The sequence below is a fragment of the Entelurus aequoreus genome, linkage group LG08 (assembly GCF_033978785.1).
Source record: "Entelurus aequoreus isolate RoL-2023_Sb linkage group LG08, RoL_Eaeq_v1.1, whole genome shotgun sequence".
Classification (NCBI taxonomy): Eukaryota; Metazoa; Chordata; class Actinopteri; order Syngnathiformes; family Syngnathidae; genus Entelurus; species Entelurus aequoreus.
In genome coordinates, this window is record NC_084738.1 from 9240157 (window position 1) to 9262529 (window position 22373).

Below are 22373 nucleotides of genomic sequence, written 5' to 3' on the forward strand. Positions count from 1 at the left end.
AGCCATTATCGGACTTCTCTAATCCTAACCAATTACTTGTGTGAGACTGGACAGCAAGATGATCATCACACACATCAAAACGTGCTATTATCATCTTTCAGAAAAAAAAAACCTCCAGGCTTGCATAGATGGTCAGTCATGGAAGTATTTTTGTGTGTTTCGTACAGTGTTTTCTTCAGTTATTTTGCTTTTCTTTGTTTTATAAATTAGTACATAACCATAGCATTAAGTTGCAATTAACTTGCAATGAATGTTGCGCTTTGCACAGGCAGAGCAGTCCATTCCCAAGGAAGCCTTTATCTTCATGATGAAGGACAACAAAGTTCTGCAGAAGCTGTGCCTCCAGAGCTGCTCGTGCTGGCTGACAGACCACGACCTGCTCCCGCTTCTCAGCCAGAACCAGCGTCTTCTCAGCGTGGACATGGCCGGGTGCGTCGGTCTGACTCACCGCTCCCTGGCGGCGTTGTCTTTGACCTGCTGCGCACACCTGCGCCACCTCGCCCTGGCGGACTGCAGCTTCGTGGACGGCGTGTCCCTGCGCAGCTTGGCGGACCACTGTGGAGAGCTGCGCTCCGTCAACCTCGCCGGGTGCCGCCAGCTAAAAGACGACGCCATCTGCTACCTGGCCAAGAAGTGTGCAAAGTTAACCTTTCTTTCTTTGGCGCTCAATGGAAATATCACAGACGAGTCTGTGGAGGAGGTGGCCAAGAACTGCAGGGGCCTCGAGCATCTGGACTTGAATTGTTGCCTGCCTGTCAGTAACCAGTCCATCAGGTATGACATCTTTCTTTTCTTAGCATTACACTTTCATTATATCATTTAAATCAGGGGTGTCCAAGCCCCGCCGAGTCATTTTGTTTGCCCCGCCAAAGGGTGGGAACTTTATTATTTACATTTAGACTATTTGTGTTGCACGCTTAAAATTAGGGTCCCCCCCAAACTGATTTTAATATCCGATATCGGTACGATATCAGCAAAAAAATCTGATTGCATGTAAAATGTCCATTATAAACACTTTGATACAATCAGTCCTGCAGTGCGTTTACTTGTGCAAAGGCGGACAGCCAGTCAACATCTAAATGTCCTCCAATAAATACACAAGAATGCTCTTTTATTCTGTTTTAGTCAAGTCCTTTACAAACCCTGTTTCCATATGAGTTGGGAAATTGTGTTAGATGTAAATATAAACGGAATACAATGATTTGCAAATCCTTTTCAACCCATATTCAGTTAAATACGCTACAAAGACAACATATTTGATGTTCAAACTGTTAAACGTTTTTTTTTGTGCAAATAATCATTAACTTTAGAATTTGATGCCAGCAACACGTGACAAAGAAGTTGGGAAAGGTGGCAATAAATACTGATAAAGTTGAGGAATGCTCATCAAACACTTATTTGGAACATCCCACAGGTGAACAGGCAAATTGGGAACAGGTGGGTGCCATGGTTGGGTATAAAAGCAGATTCCATGAAATGCTCAGTCATTCACAAACAAGGATGGGGCGAGGGTCACCACTTTGTCAACAAATGCGTGAGCAAATTGTTGAACAGTTTAAGAAAAACCTTTCTCAACCAGCTATTGCAAGGAATTTAGGGATTTCACCATCTACGCTCCGTAATATCATCAAAGGGTTCAGAGAATCTGGAGAAATCACTGCACGTAAGCAGCTAAGCCCGTGACCTTCGATCCCTCAGGCTGTACTGCATCAACAAGCGACATCAGTGTGTAAAGGATATCACCACATGGGCTCAGGAACACTTCAGAAACCCACTGTCAGTAACTACAGTTGGTCGCTACATCTGTAAGTGCAAGTTAAAACTCTCCTATGCAAGGCGAAAACCGTTTATCAACAACACCCAGAAACGCCGTCGGCTTCGCTGGGCCCGAGCTCATCTAAGATGGACTGATACAAAGTGGAAAAGTGTTCTGTGGTCTGACGAGTCCACATTTCAAATTGTTTTTGGAAACTGTGGACGTCGTGTCCTCCGGACCAAAGAGGAAAAGAACCATCCGGATTGTTATAGGCGCAAAGTTGAAAAGCCAGCATCTGTGATGGTATGGGGGTGTATTAGTGCCCAAGGCATGGGTAACTTACACATCTGTGAAGGCGCCATTAATGCTGAAAGGTACATACAGGTTTTGGAGCAACATATGTTGCCATCCAAGCAACGTTACCATGGACGCCCCTGCTTATTTCAGCAAGACAATGCCAAGCCACGTGTTACATCAACGTGGCTTCATAGTAAAAGAGTGCGGGTACTAGACTGGCCTGCCTGTAGTCCAGACCTGTCTCCCATTGAAAATGTGTGAAGCCTAAAATAGCACAAGGGAGACCCCCGGACTGTTGAACAACTTAAGCTGTACATCAAGCAAGAATGGGAAAGAATTCCACCTGAGAAGCTTCAAAAATGTGTCTCCTCAGTTCCCAAACGTTTACTGAGTGTTGTTAAAAGGAAAGGCCATGTAACACAGTGGTGAACATGCCCTTTCCCAACTACTTTGGCACGTGTTGCAGCCATGAAATTCTAAGTTGATTATTATTTGCAAAAAAATATATAAAGTTTATGAGTTTGAACATCAAATATGTTGTCTTTGTAGTGCATTCAAATGAATATGGGTTGAAAAGGATTTGCAAATCATTGTATTCCGTTTATATTTACATCTAACACAATTTCCCAACTCATATGGAAACAGGGTTTGTAGATTGTCACTGAAGGCATCACAACTATGAATGAACACATGTGGAGTTATGTACTTAACAAAAAAAGGGGAAATAACTGAAAGCATGTTTTATATTCTAGTTTCTTCAAAATAGCCACCCTTTGCTCTGATTACTTTTTTTACTCTTGGCATTCTCTCGATGAGCTTCAAGAGGTAGTCACCTGAAATGGTTTTCACTTCACGGGTGTGCTTGAAGCTCATCGAGAGAATGCCAAGAGTGTGCAAAGCAGTAATCAGAGCAAAGGGTGGCTATTTTGAAGGAACTAGAATACAAAACATGTTTTCAGTTATTTCACCTTTTTTTGTTAAGTACATAACTCCACATGTGTTCATTCATAGTTGTGATGCCTTCAGTGACAATCTACAATGTAAATAGTCATGAAAAGAAAGAAAACCCATTGAATGAGGAGAAGGTGTGTCCAAACTTTTGGCCTGTACTGTAGGTTCCCTTTGAGTAAAATAAATGCACATTACTGTAGTACCTTAACTTACGAGCTCAATTGGTTATGTGACGGAACTCTTAACTCAAGACACTTGCTCAAATCAATTTAATTTGTGCTTGGCACCCCCAAAACATCACCAATTTAACATGCCTTTTAAAAACAAAATCAAACTTTTCGATCGGAAATACTGCATAAAAACAATACAAGATACTGTACTCCAAACAACTAAATGTGATATTAATGTGCAGAATTTACCGTGGAGAGTGGACTTTTATGGTACCTCTTTCTTTGTCAAACACACCATCAGCAGCTTTTCCATATTTTCATGTACAAGTGTCCGCCTATTTTAACATTCTTTGCTGACGTTCGACTCTGGTGGCTTCAGTATGGTGCAGACTTGCAGTAATACGCTCCAATTGCTTCGCCAAGTTGTTTTTGATGATTTCTTTCTTTAATAGAACAAAGTTCAAACACTTCTCCTGTCACACTCGCTTTCTTCGTTCCCATGGTTGGAAAACAGAGTTATGTCGATTTATAGCTATATGCTAATGCTAGCGTGTAAGACTGGATGTTTTGGGCATATCTTACAGGTTTAAAGGCCTACTGAAATGAATTTTTATTTATTTAAACGGGGATAGCAGATCCATTCTATGTGTCATACTTGATCATTTCGCGATATTGCCATATTTTTGCTGAAAGGATTTAGTAGAGAACAACGACGATAAAGATCGCAACTTTTGGTATCTGATAAAAAAAAAAAGCCTTGCCCCTACCGGAAGTAGCGTGACGTAGTCAATTGACAGGCTCCTCACATGTTCCTATTGTTTTCAATGCAGCTAGAGCGATTCGGACCGAGAAAGCGACGATTACCTCATTAATTTGAGCGAGGATGAAAGATTCGTGGATGAGGAACGTTAGAGTGAAGGACTAGAATGCAGCGCAAGACGTAGCGGGGGGTGTATATTGTAGCGTCCCGGAAGAGTTAGTGCTGCAAGGGGTTCTGGGTATTTGTTTTGTTGTGTTTATGTTGTGTTGCGGTGCGGATGTTCTCCCGAAATGTGTTTGTCATTCTTGTTTGGTGTGGGTTCACAGTGTGGCGCATATTTGTAACAGTGTTAAAGTTGTTTTTACGGCGACCCTCAGTGTGACCTGTATGGCTGTTGACCAAGTATGCCTTGCATTCACTTGTGTGTGTGAAAAGCCGTAGATATTATGTGATTGGGCCGGCACGCAAAGGCATTTAAGGTTTACTGGCGCTCTGTACTTCTCCCTACGTCCGTGTACACAGCGACGTTTTAATAAGTCATACATTTGACTTTTTGAAACCGATACCGATAATTGTGAAACCGATACCGATAATTTCCGATATTACATTTTAAAGCATTTATCGACCGATAATATCGGACATCCCTAATTGTGACATTTGCTACTCCAAATAACGGCAGGGGATGCTTGTACCTCCAATTTTGGCTTGCATTTTTAAAGCATAATTAGCCGAAAGAGAGCTCTTATCTCAAAACACTCTTAAGTTGAGGTACCACGGTATTACTGAAGCAATGGTTTGGGGAGCATTGATCTAATGCAGGCTGTTTTTACAGGACCCTTGGAGAATATTGCCCCAAGCTGCAGTCCTTGAAGGTGAAACACTGCCACCAGGTGACGGAGTCCAGCCTGGAGCCTCTACGCAAGCGCAACGTGCTCATCGATATCCAGCCGCTACCGGAAAGGGCACGGCTGTCCCACATGCTGCGATACACTCCTTTTGTCAATTTACAGGTATAAAGACATGTAAAGACATCGAATTGTTAAAAAATGACATTTTAGAATGTTTTAGGATAGGACTGCAACTAACCATTATTTGATTGTCGATTAGTCAACGGCTATCTTAACGATTAGTACACATATTTAATTACTTTAATTTTCCATCGACTTTTAAATGGAGCTGTAGTTATTTTAAGCACGTGCTTATGAACAACAAAGACGACTAATTAATTCATAAATATTAGGGATGTCCGATAATGGCTTTTTGCCGATATCCGATATTCCGATATTGTCCAACTCTTTAATTACCGATACCGATATCAACCGATACCGATACTGATATATACAGTTGTGGAATTAACACATTATTATGCCTAATTTGGACAACAGGTATGGTGAAGATAAGGTCCTTTTGTTTTAAATTAATAAAGTAAAATAAGATAAATAAATTAAAAACATTTTCTTGAATAAAAAAGAAAGTAAAACAATGTAAAATCAGTTACATAAAAACTAGTAATTAATGAAAATTAGTAAAATTAACTGTTAAAGGTTAGTACTATTAGTGGACCAGCAGCACGCACAATCATGTGTGCTTACGGACTGTATCCCTTGCAGACTGTATTGATATATATTGATATATAATGTAGGAACCAGAATATTAATAACAGAAAGAAACAACCCTTTTGTGTGAATGAGTGTAAATGGGGGAGGGAGGTTTTTTGGTTGGTGCACTACTTGTAAGTGTATCTTGTGTTTTGTATGTTGATTTAATAAAAAAAACAAAAAAAACAAAAAAACAAATCGATACAGATAATAAAAAAAACGATACCGATAATTTCCGATATTACATTTTAAAGCATTTATCGGCCGATAATATCGGACATCTCTAATAAATATTCATTTTACTGTAACTGTGCTGCTGATTCAGCTGTTTCAATATTAAAATGACTAATAAAATGTTGTCCATTTAAAAGAAAGGATAGGCAAAGTGTTAAACAAACAAATTAACTTTGTTTTTGTATTAAAAAAAACAGTTACAAATAGCAGCAAAGAAAACAAACAACAAAACACAAACTGCAACTTCCACTAAAAGAAAAGCATTTTGTGATGTTTAAAAAGCTGGACGCTAGTATATTGACTATTTATGAACTTTAGGCAGGTCTAGCCCTCAATGTAAAGAATTCTATATTTCATTAATTATTAAAAATGTTGGCTGTTTAATAGATTGTATGATTAATTTTATGATATTGGTGCCTGTCGGTGTGTGTGTGTGTGCCTTTTACGGCATTGCAAATTGACGCTGCTTTAAAAAGTACTAGAATTGATGGAGACAAAGTTTTTATTGTTAAAGTGAATTTCCACACAACTTCGTTTCACACTTGTTAGCTAGCCCGCGAGGCACAAGACCAGCTAACGCTCTTACCGTGGCTGAGACTGCATCTTCCCTCCCGATGTCCGACATCATGCCTCTGCATTATATGTACTGCCATAAAAACAAAGTCCACTTTGCAAAATGATTAAGGTATTCATGTTTTTAATAAGAATAAGAGGAAATGTTCTCACACTTGACATGTTGTTTACATGCGAGTGGCGGCGCGGACCCGCTTCTGCCTGGAAAAACACGAGTGATGACATCACGATTATTGTCGACAAATATAAACGCCAGCGACAAATTTTATTGTCGAAAATGTCGTTGCACTCCTATTTTAGGATACGGTGGTTCGCAAACTTTTTTCACCAAGTACCACCTCAGAAAACACTTGTCTCTCTAAGTACCACCGGTCATGACTGGGACTGTGGCGTGGTTTGTTCTCCCGTGGTGCAAACGATTTGGACCAGACATCGCGTGAAGGTGAATACATTTTTAATTCGAACTAAAAAAAAGTACAAACAAAAGGCGCTCACAGCGGAGGTAAAAAACTTGACTAGAAAAACAAAAGGCGCGCACAATGGCGGATAACTATAAACATTAAACAAAAACTTACTAGACAACATGGCATGAAGAAGCGTGATCATAAAGGGTGCAGAGCGTAAATGTGTGGAGAAGGTGATGTCGCCAGGAAGACCAACAGAAAAAGACAGGCTTTAAATAACAGTGACATGATTGGTGAAAACAGGTGCGTGACTCAAAACGTGAAACAGGTGCATGACAGGACAGGTGAAAACTAATGAGTTGCTATGGAAACAAACAAACAAGGAAGTGCAACCAGGAACTAAAAAGAGTCCAAAAAACAAACACATGGCCAAAACAAAAACATGAACAGACATGACGCCACCATAATCACCAACATTAAAATACAGTAGCGCAGTAGGCCTAAGTATTCATTAAAAACGAGGCAGAGGTTTGATTTAAAAAGTTATATTTAATATTTTTTGGCCACTGTAACCACTATTGGTTTGAGAATCACTGTTGTGGATGTACTTTTTGCGCAGGTAACATTTTTTTATTCAGTGTTAGCATGTAAATGTGACAAAAACAAAAGCTAATTTTGTTACACTCTTTCATACCCGTAGTTTTTTTTAACGGTATGTAGGGTTCGAAAGGGTACGTAATTTTGCAATGATTTGTTAGGCCGCGGTAGCCATTTTTGTTGGCCCAAGTGTTTCTTTAAATGGCTGTACTGTATCAGCGGTAATGTGAGAGAGAGCGACAAACTGGAATTAAAAATGGATCGTATAAAATAAAAACATTCAATGGCCCGTACCGAGACAAACAGTACTCTGTTCCAAAGGCTCACTACGTCGAAAAAATGAGCAAAATTGGTGGATTTGATCCATATAAGCACGTCTAATGGACAAGAGATTTGAGTAAGCCAAATATGCGCCACACTGTAAACCCACACCAAACAAGAATGACAAACACATTTCGGGAGAACATCCGCACCGTAACACAACATAAACACAACACAACAAATACCCAGAACCCCTTGCAGCATTAAGTCTTCCGGGACGCTACAATATACACCCCCCCCCCCCCCCCCCCGCGACCCCCTACCCCCACATCAACCCCGCCCACCTCAACCTCCTCATGTCCCAAATTCCAAGCTGCTGTTTTGAGGCATGTTAAAAAATATATACATCTCGTTAACAGAGTCAGTTTTTATACTGGTGAGGAATTTCAGAATGCAAAGTTTTTTTTAAGGCTTTGTCCGTAATCAATGGCTTTCATCTTTTATGTGTCTGAGATGCATATACATTTTTTTTATATAAGGCAGTGTTTTTCAACCACTATCGTGTGCCGTGAGATACAGTCTGGTGTACCGTGGGAGATTATGTAATTTCACCTAATTGGGTTAAAAATATTTTTTGCAAACCAGTAATTATAATCCGCAAAAGTGCCGTTGTTGAGTGTCGGTGCTGTCTAGAGCTCGGCAGAGTACCCATATAATACTCTTCCATATCAGTAGGTGGCAGCAGGTAGCTAATTGCTTTGTAGATGTCGGGAACATGGTTTGTCGTGATCACAATATGCGGGAGGCAGTGTGTAGGTAAAAAGGTATCTAACACTTAAACCAAAAATAAACAAAAGGCAAGTGCCGCTAAGAAAAGGCATTGAAGCAAAACGAAAGTAAAACTGAACTGGCTGCAAAGTAAAGAAAAACAGAATGCTGGACGACAGCAAAGACTTACAGCGTCTGGGGCAGATGGCGTCCACAAAGTACATCCGTACATGACATGACGATCAACAATGTCCCCGCAAAGAAGGATTGCTTTCGCACAACTTAAATAGTCTTGATTGCGAAAACAAAGCAGGTGCGGGGAATAGCATTCAAGGAAGACATGAAACTGCTACAGGAAAATACCAAAAAAAGAGGAAAAACCACCAAAATAGGCGCGCAAGACAGTAACTAAAACACTACACACAGGAAAACACCAAAAAAACTCAAAATAAGTTACATCGTGATGTGACAAGTCGTGACAGTACACCTACTTTGAGACAAGCGCTATAGTGATGCATGCTTGGTTATGCTTTGAATTCATATCCAACAATTGCGAGAACAACTTTTTATTGTCAATATCAGCTACTGAGTACATTTTTTAAAATGTTTTCTGCTGGTGGTGTGCCTCATAATTTTTTCAAAGAAAAAAATGTGCCTTGGCTCAGAAAAGGTTGAAAAACACTGATATAAGGTATAGGTCAGGGGTCGGCAACCCGCGGCTCCGGAGCCGCATGCAGCTCTTTGACCACTCTGATGCGGCTCAGCTGCATACTTGCCGACCCTCCTAGTTTTCCCTGATGTTTTACGGACGTCAGTGCCTCTCCTAATAATCTCCCGGGGCTAATATTCTCCGATTTTCACCCTAACAATTGAATTAAGAGTGTACCTTAGCGGTACTGCAATAATTGTCCTCTATTGCCTGTACAAATCACATGCCAGCCCAGCCACATGTTGTATGCAACTTCTGCTTGCTAACGTAGGAGACAGCAAGGCATACTTGGTCAACAGCCACACAGCTTACACTGACGGTGGATGTTTAAAACAACTTTATAACTGTTACGTTACAAATATGCGCCACACTGTGAACCCACACCAAAAAAGAATGACAAACACATTTCTGGAGAACCTCCGCACCGTAACACAACAAAAACACAACACAGCAAATACCCAGAATCCCATGCAGCCAGTCTACATTATACACCCCCGCTACCACCAAACCCCCCCACACATCAACCCTCCCCCCCTCCGTGCGTCGGTTGAGGTGGGCGGGGTTTGGTGGTAGGGGGGGGGGGGTTAGACCGGAAGAGTTAGGGCTGCATGGGATTCTGGGTGTTTGTTTTGTTGTGTTTATGTTGTGTTACAGTGCGGATGTTCTCCAGAAATGTGTTTGTCATTCTTTTTTGGTGTGGGTTCACAGTGTGGCGCATATTTGTAACGTAACAGTGTTAAAGTTGTTATATACGACCACCGTCAGTGTAAGCTGTGTGTCTGTTGAACAAGTATGCCTTGCTGTCACTTAAGTGTGCACTGTGCGTGTTGAAGCTGCATTCAACATGTGGCCGAGCAGGTACGCTGTTGGAGCAGGCTGTAGAGGGCGCTAAAGGCAGTACCATAACGCCCTGGAACTCGGGAATCTCCCGGATAAATTGAGAGGGTTGGCAAGTGTGACGCAATCAGGCGCAATCGCGGGTCGCACTATTATTACATTTTTATAATAAGGTGCGGGCCGGGGCGTGTGTCTGAGACCCCTGGTTTAAACATAGCACAAAGCAAAAAAAGCTTTGTATGCAGTGTTATTTCATTTTAAATTTTAAACAGTTTTGTGGCTCCCATTGTTTTCTTTAATTTGTGAAACTTGTCGAAATGGCTCTTTGAGTGGTAAAGGTTGCCGACCCCTGGTATAGGTATAAAAAGTAGAAATTCCATAACAGTGATTTGTAAAGAATACACATTAAGTCAATCTCAAAAAGTGGAATTTGGGGGTAATAAGTATTAAATCAATATTATAATCATCGTTTTTATTATTAATAATAATATTATTTTGTATAAATTCCATTGTTCGTACCACTGAATTGAAATTATTTGGTTTCATTTGCAACAAACACTGTACAACAAATATAAGATACAGGCTAACAACAAGGAACATTTTTAGTGTTGGAGAAAGCAATTTTATTTGTTTTGTTAACATTCCAATGCAAAACTACTTAAATAACTGCCTTCAGACTTGAGCTTTTTTTCTGTTTTCTTCTTTCCAAAATGTTTGACAGAAATCACTTAGGCAGTTCTTGTCTAATCTTGCTTACATTTATAATAAAATAAAAATATTGTAAACGCCAATTTACCACATCAAAGTATTGTCGTCAAGCACAATTATGCAATTATAAAACATCAAATATATATAACAAAAATGCTTTATCCAACCCCTATTTACCTTTCAAAATACCTAACCTGTTCTACAAATGTCACTTCTTTATTGCTTGGTCAAAATCCAACAGATAAATTCTCTGTGAACAGGCTCCAAAAATGACAAAACTTAGTGTTGTACTTGTGTCCTCCAGCCAGCAGAGGTCAGCGTTCAGCCATAGTCACAGTGCTGACATATGTTGGAACTATGTGCTTTAATACTGCCATTAAAGCTCCCCTATTGTGCAAAAGTGGCTTTTGAAGAGTAATATGTGACCCTAGAACCTGTTTATGAGCAACTAACATGAGAAAAATTTACGGACTGTATCCCTTGCAGACTGTTCTGGCTTTTCAGGACGTCATAATGGAAAAACTTCCTTCCTCATCAACTGCGATTGATGAACCCAGCCCTGTTTATATGCCCACAACTTTGTACAAAAAAGAGGCAGGCTTTGCTACACATCTTAAAAAAAAACAAAAAACTCTGCCAACTATCCTTTAATCCAGGGGTCAGCAACCCAAAACGTTGAAAGTCATATTGGACCAAAAAAAAACAATCTGTCTGGAGCCGCAAAAAATGAAAAGCCGTATATAAGTTTTATAAAGAAGGCAACACATCAATTAGTTGTCTATATTAGCTGTAATAGCCTACTATCAAAATCAGAATCAGAATACCTTTATTGTCATTGTATGGAAACAACGAAATTGGACAGCAATCCAGCTCAGTGCTTTTAAAACAAACCTACATAAAATAGTCTTAAGACAACAACAATAATAAAACAATTTAAAATTTAAAAACATAATAAAATGTTAAAAAACATATTGCACAGTAGATCTTTATCAGAGGTAAGCAATTAATAAAGTGGTGAGTGTTCAGGTAAGTGCAGATTTTAGGGCAATAACAGCTCTAGCATAGAAACTGTTTTTCAGTCTATTTGTCCTTGCTTTGATGGTCTTATAACGCCTCCCTGAGGGCAAGAGTTCAAGCCAGTGCTGACCTGGGTGGGATGAGTCCCTGAGGATGCTGTTTGCTCTCCTGTTGCATTGTGTCGCAGGCTCAAGCAAATATTCGTTGACAGAAATGTTGAAATGTAATATTTATTCTACACATTTTTACAACATTGGAAACCATTAGTAAATCAGAGGCTACTCAGAAGGTGAGATAACTGCTGGAAATTACTGGCTTATGATGGATAAAGGTATAGATGTGTGTGTCCAAGTTGAAGGAAACGGCAGGCTGTCTTCTTTTAATAGATTCATTACAATCTTTGGTAAGCTGGGTAACGTTTGCTGTGGTCTGGAACAACATGGAACACAAATAACTATCAGAAATGTAGCCAATATAACACACAGATAATGTGTCATGAGACATGCAAAACTAAATTATATACAAAGAGGATACAAGTAAAATAAATAAAATAAGTTCAAGTATACCTACAAACGAGGCATAATGATATGTACATACAGTTTGCCTAAATAGCATGTTAGCATGGATTAGCTTGCAGTCATGCACTGACCAAATATGCCTGATTAGCACTCCAACAAGTCAATAACATCAACAAAGCTCACTTTTGTGCATTCACGCACAGCATGCAACTTTTGGTGGACAAAATGAGACAAAGAAGGAGTGGAAGATTTTACATGTAAACAAACTGTTGCGTCACAGTCCACACTATGGTGAGTTCAAGAACCGCCCAAATTAGTAGGACAAAACGATGTTCACCAAACATTCTCATCAGTGAAGCATACACACAAACATATTAAACAATGGGCTTTCTAACAATTGGGAAGGTTTGTTTCATTGTCCTCAAACAAAAAACATACTAAAACAAAACAAATATTTTCCCCCCATCTTTTTCCATTTTCAATCCTTTTTTAAAAATGCTCCAGGGCGGCACTAAAGAGCCGCGGGTTGCTGATCCCCGCTTTAATCAGTTACAGACCAAAGAGCTGTGAGTTTGATCGTTTTTGTTTTTCTTCCGTGAATATGATGTTGTTGTTAAAATGTGAGTGTAATATTAGCGTTGTAGCTCACATAGGTGTTTGCTCACATAGTTTGTTCTCTCTGTCACTCCTTAATGTTACGTTGTTGTATGTGATATATGGCATTATGTTGGACTAGCCACCCCCGCGACCTGAGAAGGACAAGCGGTTGAAAATGGATGGATGGATAGTGCAGATTTTCAGTGACTATGTAAAAAGTGGATAAAGTTGAGAGAGAAACAGCTCATGAGCATGAACGCTGTCGTAACAATGCATTATGTAATAATTGTGCATTATGTGTTACGTACAGCGGGGGAAGGAGACGACACCACAGCAAGAATCAGTTCAATAGGTTTATTGAACCTGATGATGAAGTGTTGGGGTGTGTATGCTACTCTAAGTGAATGGTGCAGGACGATGTGTAGAATTAATAATGTAAATGTTACCAGAGTTTGTTGTATGTGCGTGTTGGATGAATCCTTGTTCAGACCAAAGGGGCAAGCAAGCGGTCGGGGGCTGGAGAGAAGCAATGAGGTCCGTGTCCAAGCAGGGATCGAGGGAGGCAGTCCGGAATCCAGAAGGAAGTCGAAGCACACAGCTCGATCATGGGAAACAGGGAAAGCACTGTGGGGAACACAACGGACATAAGACAACGGGAACTGGGAAGTCACAGAGAGAGAGAGCAAATACGCAGGAGGGAAGCAAGAGACGAGATGCTTACTACGAGGAGTGAACTATGTTCCGGCATTGGATCTTCGGGTCTGCTGGTCTTTATACTGTCTGTCTTCATTAGTCCCAAATGCGCTGATTACTGGTTGCCTGCAGCGATGCGGCCAGAGCGAGCAGGGGCTTGTCCTGGCGCGCTACCAGCGGAGGTGCCAGCCGAGCATGCAGCAGAAGGCATGAGGGGATTGCGCATGCGCCGTGACATTATGTAATAATACAACACTTTAGGGAGACTTCCAGCTGGCCTGGGAGCACCTAGGTATCCCCCGGTAGGAGCTGGACGAAGTGGCGAAGGAAAGAGAAGTCTGGGCTCCCTCTGCTTAGGCTGATGAATGGATAGATGGCATTTTCACCTCATTATGTAATAATGCTACATTTTGTAATAATCTAATTTTGTGATAAACTTTGTAATAATGTGTGCATTTTGCAATAATCTGCTACATTTTGTAACACAATTCTTGAACACATTTTTTTAATAACTTGATACATAATGCACAAGTTACTTTGACACATTTTGTAATAACTTGATACATATTTTTTTTTTTTTTACAAAATGCGGCATATTTTTACAAGGTGAGGTGAAAATGTTTAACATCATTGCATAATGCACCATTAGTACATAATGTGAGTGTACACAGGCATTACTTAGTACCGGTACATTTTAAACCTTGTAGCAAACACACTTCCTAAACACTATTGTCGGACTGCTGAGGCTTTTTTAAAATTGGTAAAAAAGTACTTTAGCTTGGAACCGGATGTTTTGGAGCAAATCTTAGGGCGTTCACTGTGGCATTAGGTACACCATCTAGCGACTGGGGCGTAACTTCAACTATGCCCATGACTTAAAGCATGACTCGTAAGTTAAGGTACCACTGTAAAAACATCTGTGTCCATTACTGCGGCAGATGGGGGTACTACGCGTGCGTCCGTGTGTAAATTCATGTGACGTCAATAAGACAAAATGAAAAGATCTTTATGGGCCAAGAGGGGTCCAGAAGATGCCACTCCGTGTTAGCCTTCAGCCTAATTTGTTGCTACTTCATTAACCAACCAGCAGCTAAGTTGTGACCCCTTGACATGCTTTGATTTGGCCTCGAAGGAAAGTCTTCTATTGACTGGGTGTAAGAATCTTTCCGGAAAGGAGCTTTCTGCAGAGGAATACTTACTCATGGATGCTTCAGACGGATCAGAGGAGATTCCAGGTGGCTCGGTTACTATCTTTTTCTACAGCACCACTAATATCCACAGGGGATCAACCGGCATCCGCAGGTTCAAGCCCCAGAGATCAGTTCACCGAGAGCGGACGGGAGATAAGAACCGCAGTGGATCATCAGGACTTGGGATACAGAAGCCACAAGTCTCAGTGTGATCTTTTTTGCTTCCTGAACAATCACATTTCCTTTTGATACGATTACAACCTTTTTAGGCTGAATTATACCCACAAAGACAAAGAACTGCTCCAATCGTTTCGGCTCTGCGGAAGACAAGGATGCACTACCGCGCATGGCCACAGGAGGACATGCTTTCCTCAGATGGGCAAAAGGCGACTGCAATGCTTTTCTTGTTCACTACTCACTGAACCGTACGGCCTGACAGTGGAACAGTTTGAAAGAGAATCCCTCCAAAAAAGGGACTCTGAAGATTAGGTGTACCTTTTAGAGGAACGGTACTCGAACCCTTGACTCTTGCAGATTACCCGGAAAAGAAACACCCAACAGAGGGTAACTTCTCTCATGCGCGGCCGGGACAGGGTTTTGAACCAGAGTTATCATACCCCAGACTTTATTACGGACCGTTTCTGTAGCTGAAATGTAGTCCTGGTAGGGCTCCGTGCCAATGTGTCCTGGATCCGTCAATTAAGCAAACACAGGGCAATCTGTGGCCGCTGAAAGAGATCCTCGGGGCCCACTCCCGGAGCTGAGAGACAGGCTTTTGTTCCCAGGCATGTTTCACATATTCTCCAAGCCCAGATAAGTGGCGGCTTCATGAAGCCACGCTTTATGCTTTCTCACTGTAAAGGAGTTGTGGGAGCACTGCTGGCTAAAATACCTAATACATCCTTCTACACACATTAGAAGCAGCAGATTAGGTGGTCCTGCATGGGGTCCATTTAGTCCTTTTGTCAAAAAAAAAGTTTCCTGAAATTGGATCGAAAGATACTCTTGACGTTTTACCGGGTGGGTGTTTTAGCAGGACCATCCACAGGTAAGTTGGCTTGAAATCCAAGCAGAGGAACTAGGAAGATTTGTGCACCCTGCACAGCATGTTTAGGGGTAGTCCAAATACCTTTGTTGAGTTCATGTATGGAGGACCACTGTTCACACGTTACATGATTCCAATTTGATTCCAAATAGTTGATGTAACCGTTTAAAAGTTTGGGGTCACATTGAAATGTCCTTATTTTTGAAGGAAAAGCACTGTACTTTTCAATGAAGAGAACTTTAAACTAGTCTTAACTTTAAAGAAATACACTCTATACATTGCTAATGTGGTAAATGACTATTCTAGCTGCAAATGTCTGGTTTTTGGTGCAATATCTACATAAGTGTATAGAGGCCCATTTCCAGCAACTATCACTCCAGTGTTCTAATGGTACAATGTGTTTGCTCATTGGCTCAGAAGGCTAATTGATGATTAGAAACCCCTTGTGCAATCATGTTCACACATCTGAAAACAGTTTAGCTCGTTACAGAAGCTACAAAACTGACCTTCCTTTGAGCAGATTGAGTTTCTGGAGCATCACATTTGTGGGGTCAATTAAACGCTCAAAATGGCCAGAAAAAGAGAACTTTCATCTGAAACTCGACAGTCTATTCTTGTTCTTAGAAATGAAGGCTATTCCACAAAATTTTGAACGGTAGTGTATATATATATATATATATATATATATATATATATATATATATATATATATATATATATATATATATATATATATATATATATATATATATATATATATATATATATATATATATATATATATATATTTTAACACATTCTAAATAGTAAATACATGTGATCAAAAGTCTGCTTGCAACGGAGCCCATGAAAGTCGCTTTATTCTGCCAACAAAGCCCTTAAAAACATCCACACACCTCCATTAAGGTTTTATATACATGATGTAAGTATATATGTAAAGTAGTAACGAGTACATTTATCACAACAATGTACGTATTTTGTTAATTTTAAGCATACGCGGTGCACTAATTTCAAAATCGCATTACAACGTTCGCTTTTGTTTTTCAACACCATAACTATCACTCACTGCAGTCTTTATGAGAGACAACAAACATAATAAAGCATCACTTACTGTACAAGGTCTGCTTTCATTAGAATGCTGACTGACAGAATCTTATTAGTGAAGAATGACCAAGCGTCTTTTTGTGTCGTTCTCGCCACTTTTAGGTCTAAATTGGCTGTCGAAGTGTACCAACATGTCGGAATACATCCTCGTCCTTCTACTATCCAGGTGAGAGGCATGATTTATGACCTACAATAAACTTCCATGACCACCGAGGTGAGGAAACAGCTGATCAGTCTATGATGTCAACATAGCCAGCGCCGCTATGAATAGTTAGTCTGCGTTAGCGCTTATAATAACAATATCACTGTGATACTTGGTTAATATTCAAGTCACGAAATGTAAATGGAGTATAATTGTCGCTTTTATTGGGTTTTATGGGCAAAATAGAGGACTTCCCATTGGCTCCGGACTTTTATTTACGAGTTAGAATGCATTTTAAAAAAAAGATGCATACGTCGTCATGTCTTTCATACTGATTGTGAACGATAGGCAAAATTCCCCCCCCAAAAAGTGCAGTTCCCCTTTCAGACCGTGCATGCTGGGTGCTCCTGAAAGTGAGTTTCCTGTGGCAGCCTCCTTGGATGCACCATTGTCTCCCTAGAAAAGCCACCAGGGCTTTGTCAGGACTGCCTGCGCAGATTTAAGCTCCTGCTTCCATTATGCCTGACTCAGTCGGGTAGAAAGTATAAAAAAAAAAAAAAAGAAAGAACGAAAAAGCCCCTTTCTGCCAATATGTGGCCATAATGGCATTCTATGCAGTTCAGTGTTAGTTATGTGCCAGTCATATAAACAGAAGGGAGGCTTCACTGGAGAACAAAATATAATTGGGGTTGCTAAAAATCAGACTTCATTTTCCTTCCGTTTATTGTGTTTTTGAGACCTTACGGTAGAACTATTACATTTACAATTTAAAGCTGGGGTGCTTAATCTTGTGTCGCCAGGCAGAATTCAAACTGTAAATCCCGCCTCGCACTCTGCGCACCTCGCTGATAGTCCCTCCCAGTCTGCTCCTCTCTGGAAGTGCACAAAATCGCGCACGTGAGCTGTACGTGCACACACACGCACAGCTAGTTGACGGTCTGAAGTTGCATCGAAGGGTCCCCCAGTTCAGACCTGGGCAAATTAAGGCCCGGGGGCCACATGCGGCCCGTTAAGCTTTTCAATCTGGCCCGCCGGACATTCCCAAATAATTTTTTTAGATCTTTAAGATGGAAACTGTAGCTGCCATTATGATGTGCAGTGATGTTCTCAAATGACCGTAAGTCTTGAACTATGCAAAGTATTTCAATGGTTGAAATTAGGGATGTCCGATAATGGCTTTTTGCCGATATCCGATATGCCGATATTGTCCAACTCTTTAATTACCGATACCGATATCAACCGATATATACAGTCGTGGAATTAACACGTTATTATGCCTAATTTGGACAACCAGGTATGGTGAAGATAAGGTCCTTTTTAAAAAAATGAATCAAATAAAATACGATAAATAAATTAAAAACATTTTCTTGAATAAAAAAGAAAGTAAAACAATATAAAAACAGTTACATAGAAACTAGTAATTAATGAAAATTTGTAAAATTAACTGTTAAAGGTTAGTACTATTAGTGGACCAACAACATGCACAATCATGTGTGCTTACGGACTGTATCCCTTGCAGACTGTATTGATATATATTGATATGTAATGTAGGAACCAGAATATTAATAACAGAAAGAAACAACCCTTTTGTGTGAATGAGTGTGAATGGGGTGGGTTGGTGCACTAATTGTAAGTGTATCTTGTGTTTTTTATGTGGATTTAATAAAAAAAACAAAAACAAAAAATGATACTGATAATAAAAAAACCGATACCGATAATTTCCGATATTACATTTTAACGCATTTATCGGCCGATAATATCAGCAGTCTTTTTCTCACAAAGTGTCAACTTTTTTCTTATAAAATTGGGAACAATTTCTCATATTCTTTCTGTTTCTGTAATATTGCAATATTTTCTTGTAAAATGATTACTTTTTCATTTAAAATGATTACTTTTTACTGCAAAATGGTGACATTTGTCATATAATATTCTGACTTTTATCACAATATTGCCAATGCTTTTGTTGTTCTTGTAAAATACTGAGATTTTTTGAGTAAAACTATGACTCAAAAAATCTCACTATTTTAAATTCTGATTATTATTATAATATTGCCAAAATGTTAAAGTTTTCTTATAAAATTGTGACTTTTGTCGAGGAAAACCCCCCCTAGAGGGTTTCTCATAGTCATTCACATTGACTTCCCACTGGGGTGAGTTTTTCCTTGCTCCTATGTGGGCTCTGTACCGAGGATGTCGTTGTGGCTTGTGCAGCCCTTTGAGACACTTGTGATCTAGGGCTATATAAATAAACATTGATTGATCATTGATTGATACAAATTACGACTCTTTTCATAAAATTGCCAAAATGTTAAGCTTTTCTTGTAAAGGGAGGGAGAGCTACGGTGTGTAGTGAAGCATGTTTAGCTATTCCTTGTCCTGCAGTGATAATGGTACTTGTAAGAAACTTACTTTATTTGTCGCCATGGAGGCGAGGATTAGTGATTTAGAAGTAGCTACAACACTGCCGACTGCGGATGGACTTTAGCCGCTAGCTAGCCAGCCATGTCTTAAAGGCCTACTGAAATTAATTTTTTTTTATTTAAACGGGAATAGCAGATCCATTCTATGTGTCATACTTGATCATTTCGCGATATTGCCATATTTTTGCTGAAAGGATTTAGTAGAGAAACTTCGTCACGCAACTTTTGCTCGCTGATAAAAAAAAGCCTTGCCTGTACCGGAAGTAGCGTGACGTCACAGGAGCTAGTATTCCTCACAATTCCCCGTTGTTTACAATGGAGCGAGAGAGATTCGGACGGAGAAAGTGACGATTACCCCATTAATTTGAGCGAGGATGAAAGATTCGTAGATGAGGAACGTTACAGTGAAGGACTAAAGAGGCAGTGATGGACGTATCTTTTTTCGCTCTGACCGTAACTTAGGTACAAGCTGGCTCTTTGGATTCCACACTCTCTCCTTTTTCTATCACGGATTTGTATTTTAAACCACCTCGGATACTATATCCTCTTGAAAATGAGAGTCGAGCACGCGAAATGGACATTCAGAGTGACTTTTATCTCCACGACAATACATCGGTGACACACTTAGCTACTGAGCTAACGTGATAGCATCGTTCTCAAATGAAGATAGAAACAAAAGAAATAAACCCCTGACTGGAAGGATAGACAGAAGACCAACAATACTATTAAACCATGTACATGTAACTACACGGTTAATAATTCTCAGCCTGGTAAGGCTTAACAATGCTGTTGCTAACGACGCTAAGGCTGATTTAGCAACTTAGCAACCGGACCTCACAGAACTATGATACAAATATTAGCGCTCCACCTACGCCAGCCAGCCCTCATCTTCCCATCAACAGCCGTGCTCACCTGCGTTCCAGCGATCGACGGCGCGACGAAGGACTTCATCCGTGGGTTTGGCGGCAAGCATCGGCTAGGCGTAGTAAGTAGTCCTTGTTGTGTTGCTGTAAGTATTGTACTTAGCCGCTAAGACACCGATCGATCCCACCTACAACGTTCTTCTTTGCCGCCTCCATTGTTCATTAAACAAATTGCAAAAGATTCACCAACACAGATGTCCAGAATACTGTGGAATTTTGTTGAAGAAAACAAGAGGTTTTTGTATCGGGTCGATGGGGTACAACCACTTCCGTGGATTTTGTGACGTCACGCGCATAAATCATATCCAAAGGAGTTTTTCAACCGGAAGTTTGGCGGGAATTTTAAAATGTCACTTTATAAGTTAACCCGGCCGTATTGGCATGTGTTTCAATGTTAAGATTTCATCATTGATATATAAACTATCAGACTGCGTGGTCGGTAGTAGTGGCTTTCAGTAGGCCTTTAAAGCACCTGGGTGTTTCATTGATTGATTGATTGAGAAGTTTATTGACATCTTAAAGAATTGAATCCATGTAATGCTTTAAAAAGGCAAATGGATGGCACAAAAAGCCAAAAGGCTTGTTTCCATTGTAGCCCATTAAATATTCATCACATTTGATACATTCAATAATAAAAGATATATAACCTGTAACATGTATATAAAAAAATATGTTAAAAAAATTGATAAATTGTCAAGTCAGGTGATTTGAAAAACAATATATACAAAAAATGGGGGGGGCATACACATGCTGATTTAAGTGTGTGCAAAACAGAATGAGAAAATATATATACACTATAACCACATATAAGCCGGTGTTATAACTTCCCCTTTATCGTTAGTTTTTATGCCAAAATGCGTCCGTTCTCCCTTTTCTGTCTACATACTGTGTCTGTTTGTAAGTACTCAGTGATTGTGCGCTGCCGAACATGCTCCTCTGCTAGTAAAACCAGCAATGACAGGACGTGACGACGACGACGGGGGAAGGGGTACTTTTTAGAGGCGGTATAGTACCGAGTATGATTCAATAGTATCGCGGTACTATACTAATACCGGCATACTTGCCAACCCTCCCGTTTTTAGCGGGAGAATCCCGATATTCGGCGCCTCTCCCGACAACCTCCCGTCAGAGATTTTCCCCCGACAAACTCCCGGTATTCAGCCGGAGCTGGAGGCCACGCCCCCTCCAGCTCAATGCGGACCTGAGACTGAGTGGGGACAGCCTGTTCTCACGTCCGCTTTCCCACAATAAAACAGCTTGCCTGCCCAATGACGTCATAACATCTAGGGCTTTTAGAGAGTGGAGTGCACAACTGCGCACACAACAAGGAGAGGAAGCAGAAGAACGAGGAAATTGCAGACATGGCGACGCCGTCGACGAGCAAGATGAAGAAATACGCTTGCAAGTTGAACGGAGAAGTTAAACAGGACAATACTGCCATCTAATGGATAGCCACTGGAACACGGAAATTCAAGTATTTCTTTTATATGTAAATAAAATAAATATATATATATATATATATATAGCTAGAATTCACTGAAAGTCAAGTATTTCATACATATATATATATATATATATATATATATATATATATATATATATATATATATATATATATATATATATATATATATATATATATATATATATATATATGAAATGTATATGAAATACTCGAGTTGGTGAATTCTAGCTGTAAATAACCACGCTCCCAACCAAGCCCCCAACCACGCCCCCCGCCCCCGACCAAGCCCCCCCCCCCCCCCCACCCCCCCACCCCCCACCCCCCACCTCCCGATATTGGAGGTCTCAAGGTTGGCAAGTATGAATACCGGTATACCGTACAACCCTATTGTGGATTGAGAAAGTGGTGAAAATGTTTGAAACACGACCCTGTTTATTTATCACCTGCTTTGGCGAGGTCTCTTCCCGCCAGAAATACCAACAGTCATGCACTTAAGGGCGCGGCGGCGTTCAACATTTACACGGCGTCGTATGTGAAATCAGATTACGTACGGGCTCAATTGACTTAATGCATATAAAGAGACCAGATCCTATTAACGAACAGACCGCCCTCCGGCGCCGGCCCGACCCGAGAGCG

At 40.3% G+C, this 22373-nt stretch overlaps 1 protein-coding gene across 1 annotated transcript in view; it reads left to right on the forward strand.

Moving 5' to 3' along the window:
• fbxl15 (F-box and leucine-rich repeat protein 15) overlaps window positions 1–17286 on the forward strand; it is a 19331-nt gene extending 2045 nt beyond the window's left edge. The window contains exons 3-5 of the mRNA XM_062055497.1: window positions 269–774; window positions 4767–4944; window positions 16890–17286. Of these exons, the coding sequence (XP_061911481.1) occupies window positions 269–774; window positions 4767–4944; window positions 16890–16895 (690 nt within the window). The 3' untranslated portion in view covers window positions 16896–17286. The remainder of the gene's footprint in view (window positions 1–268; window positions 775–4766; window positions 4945–16889) is intronic.
• Window positions 17287–22373: the final 5087 nt, after the last annotated feature.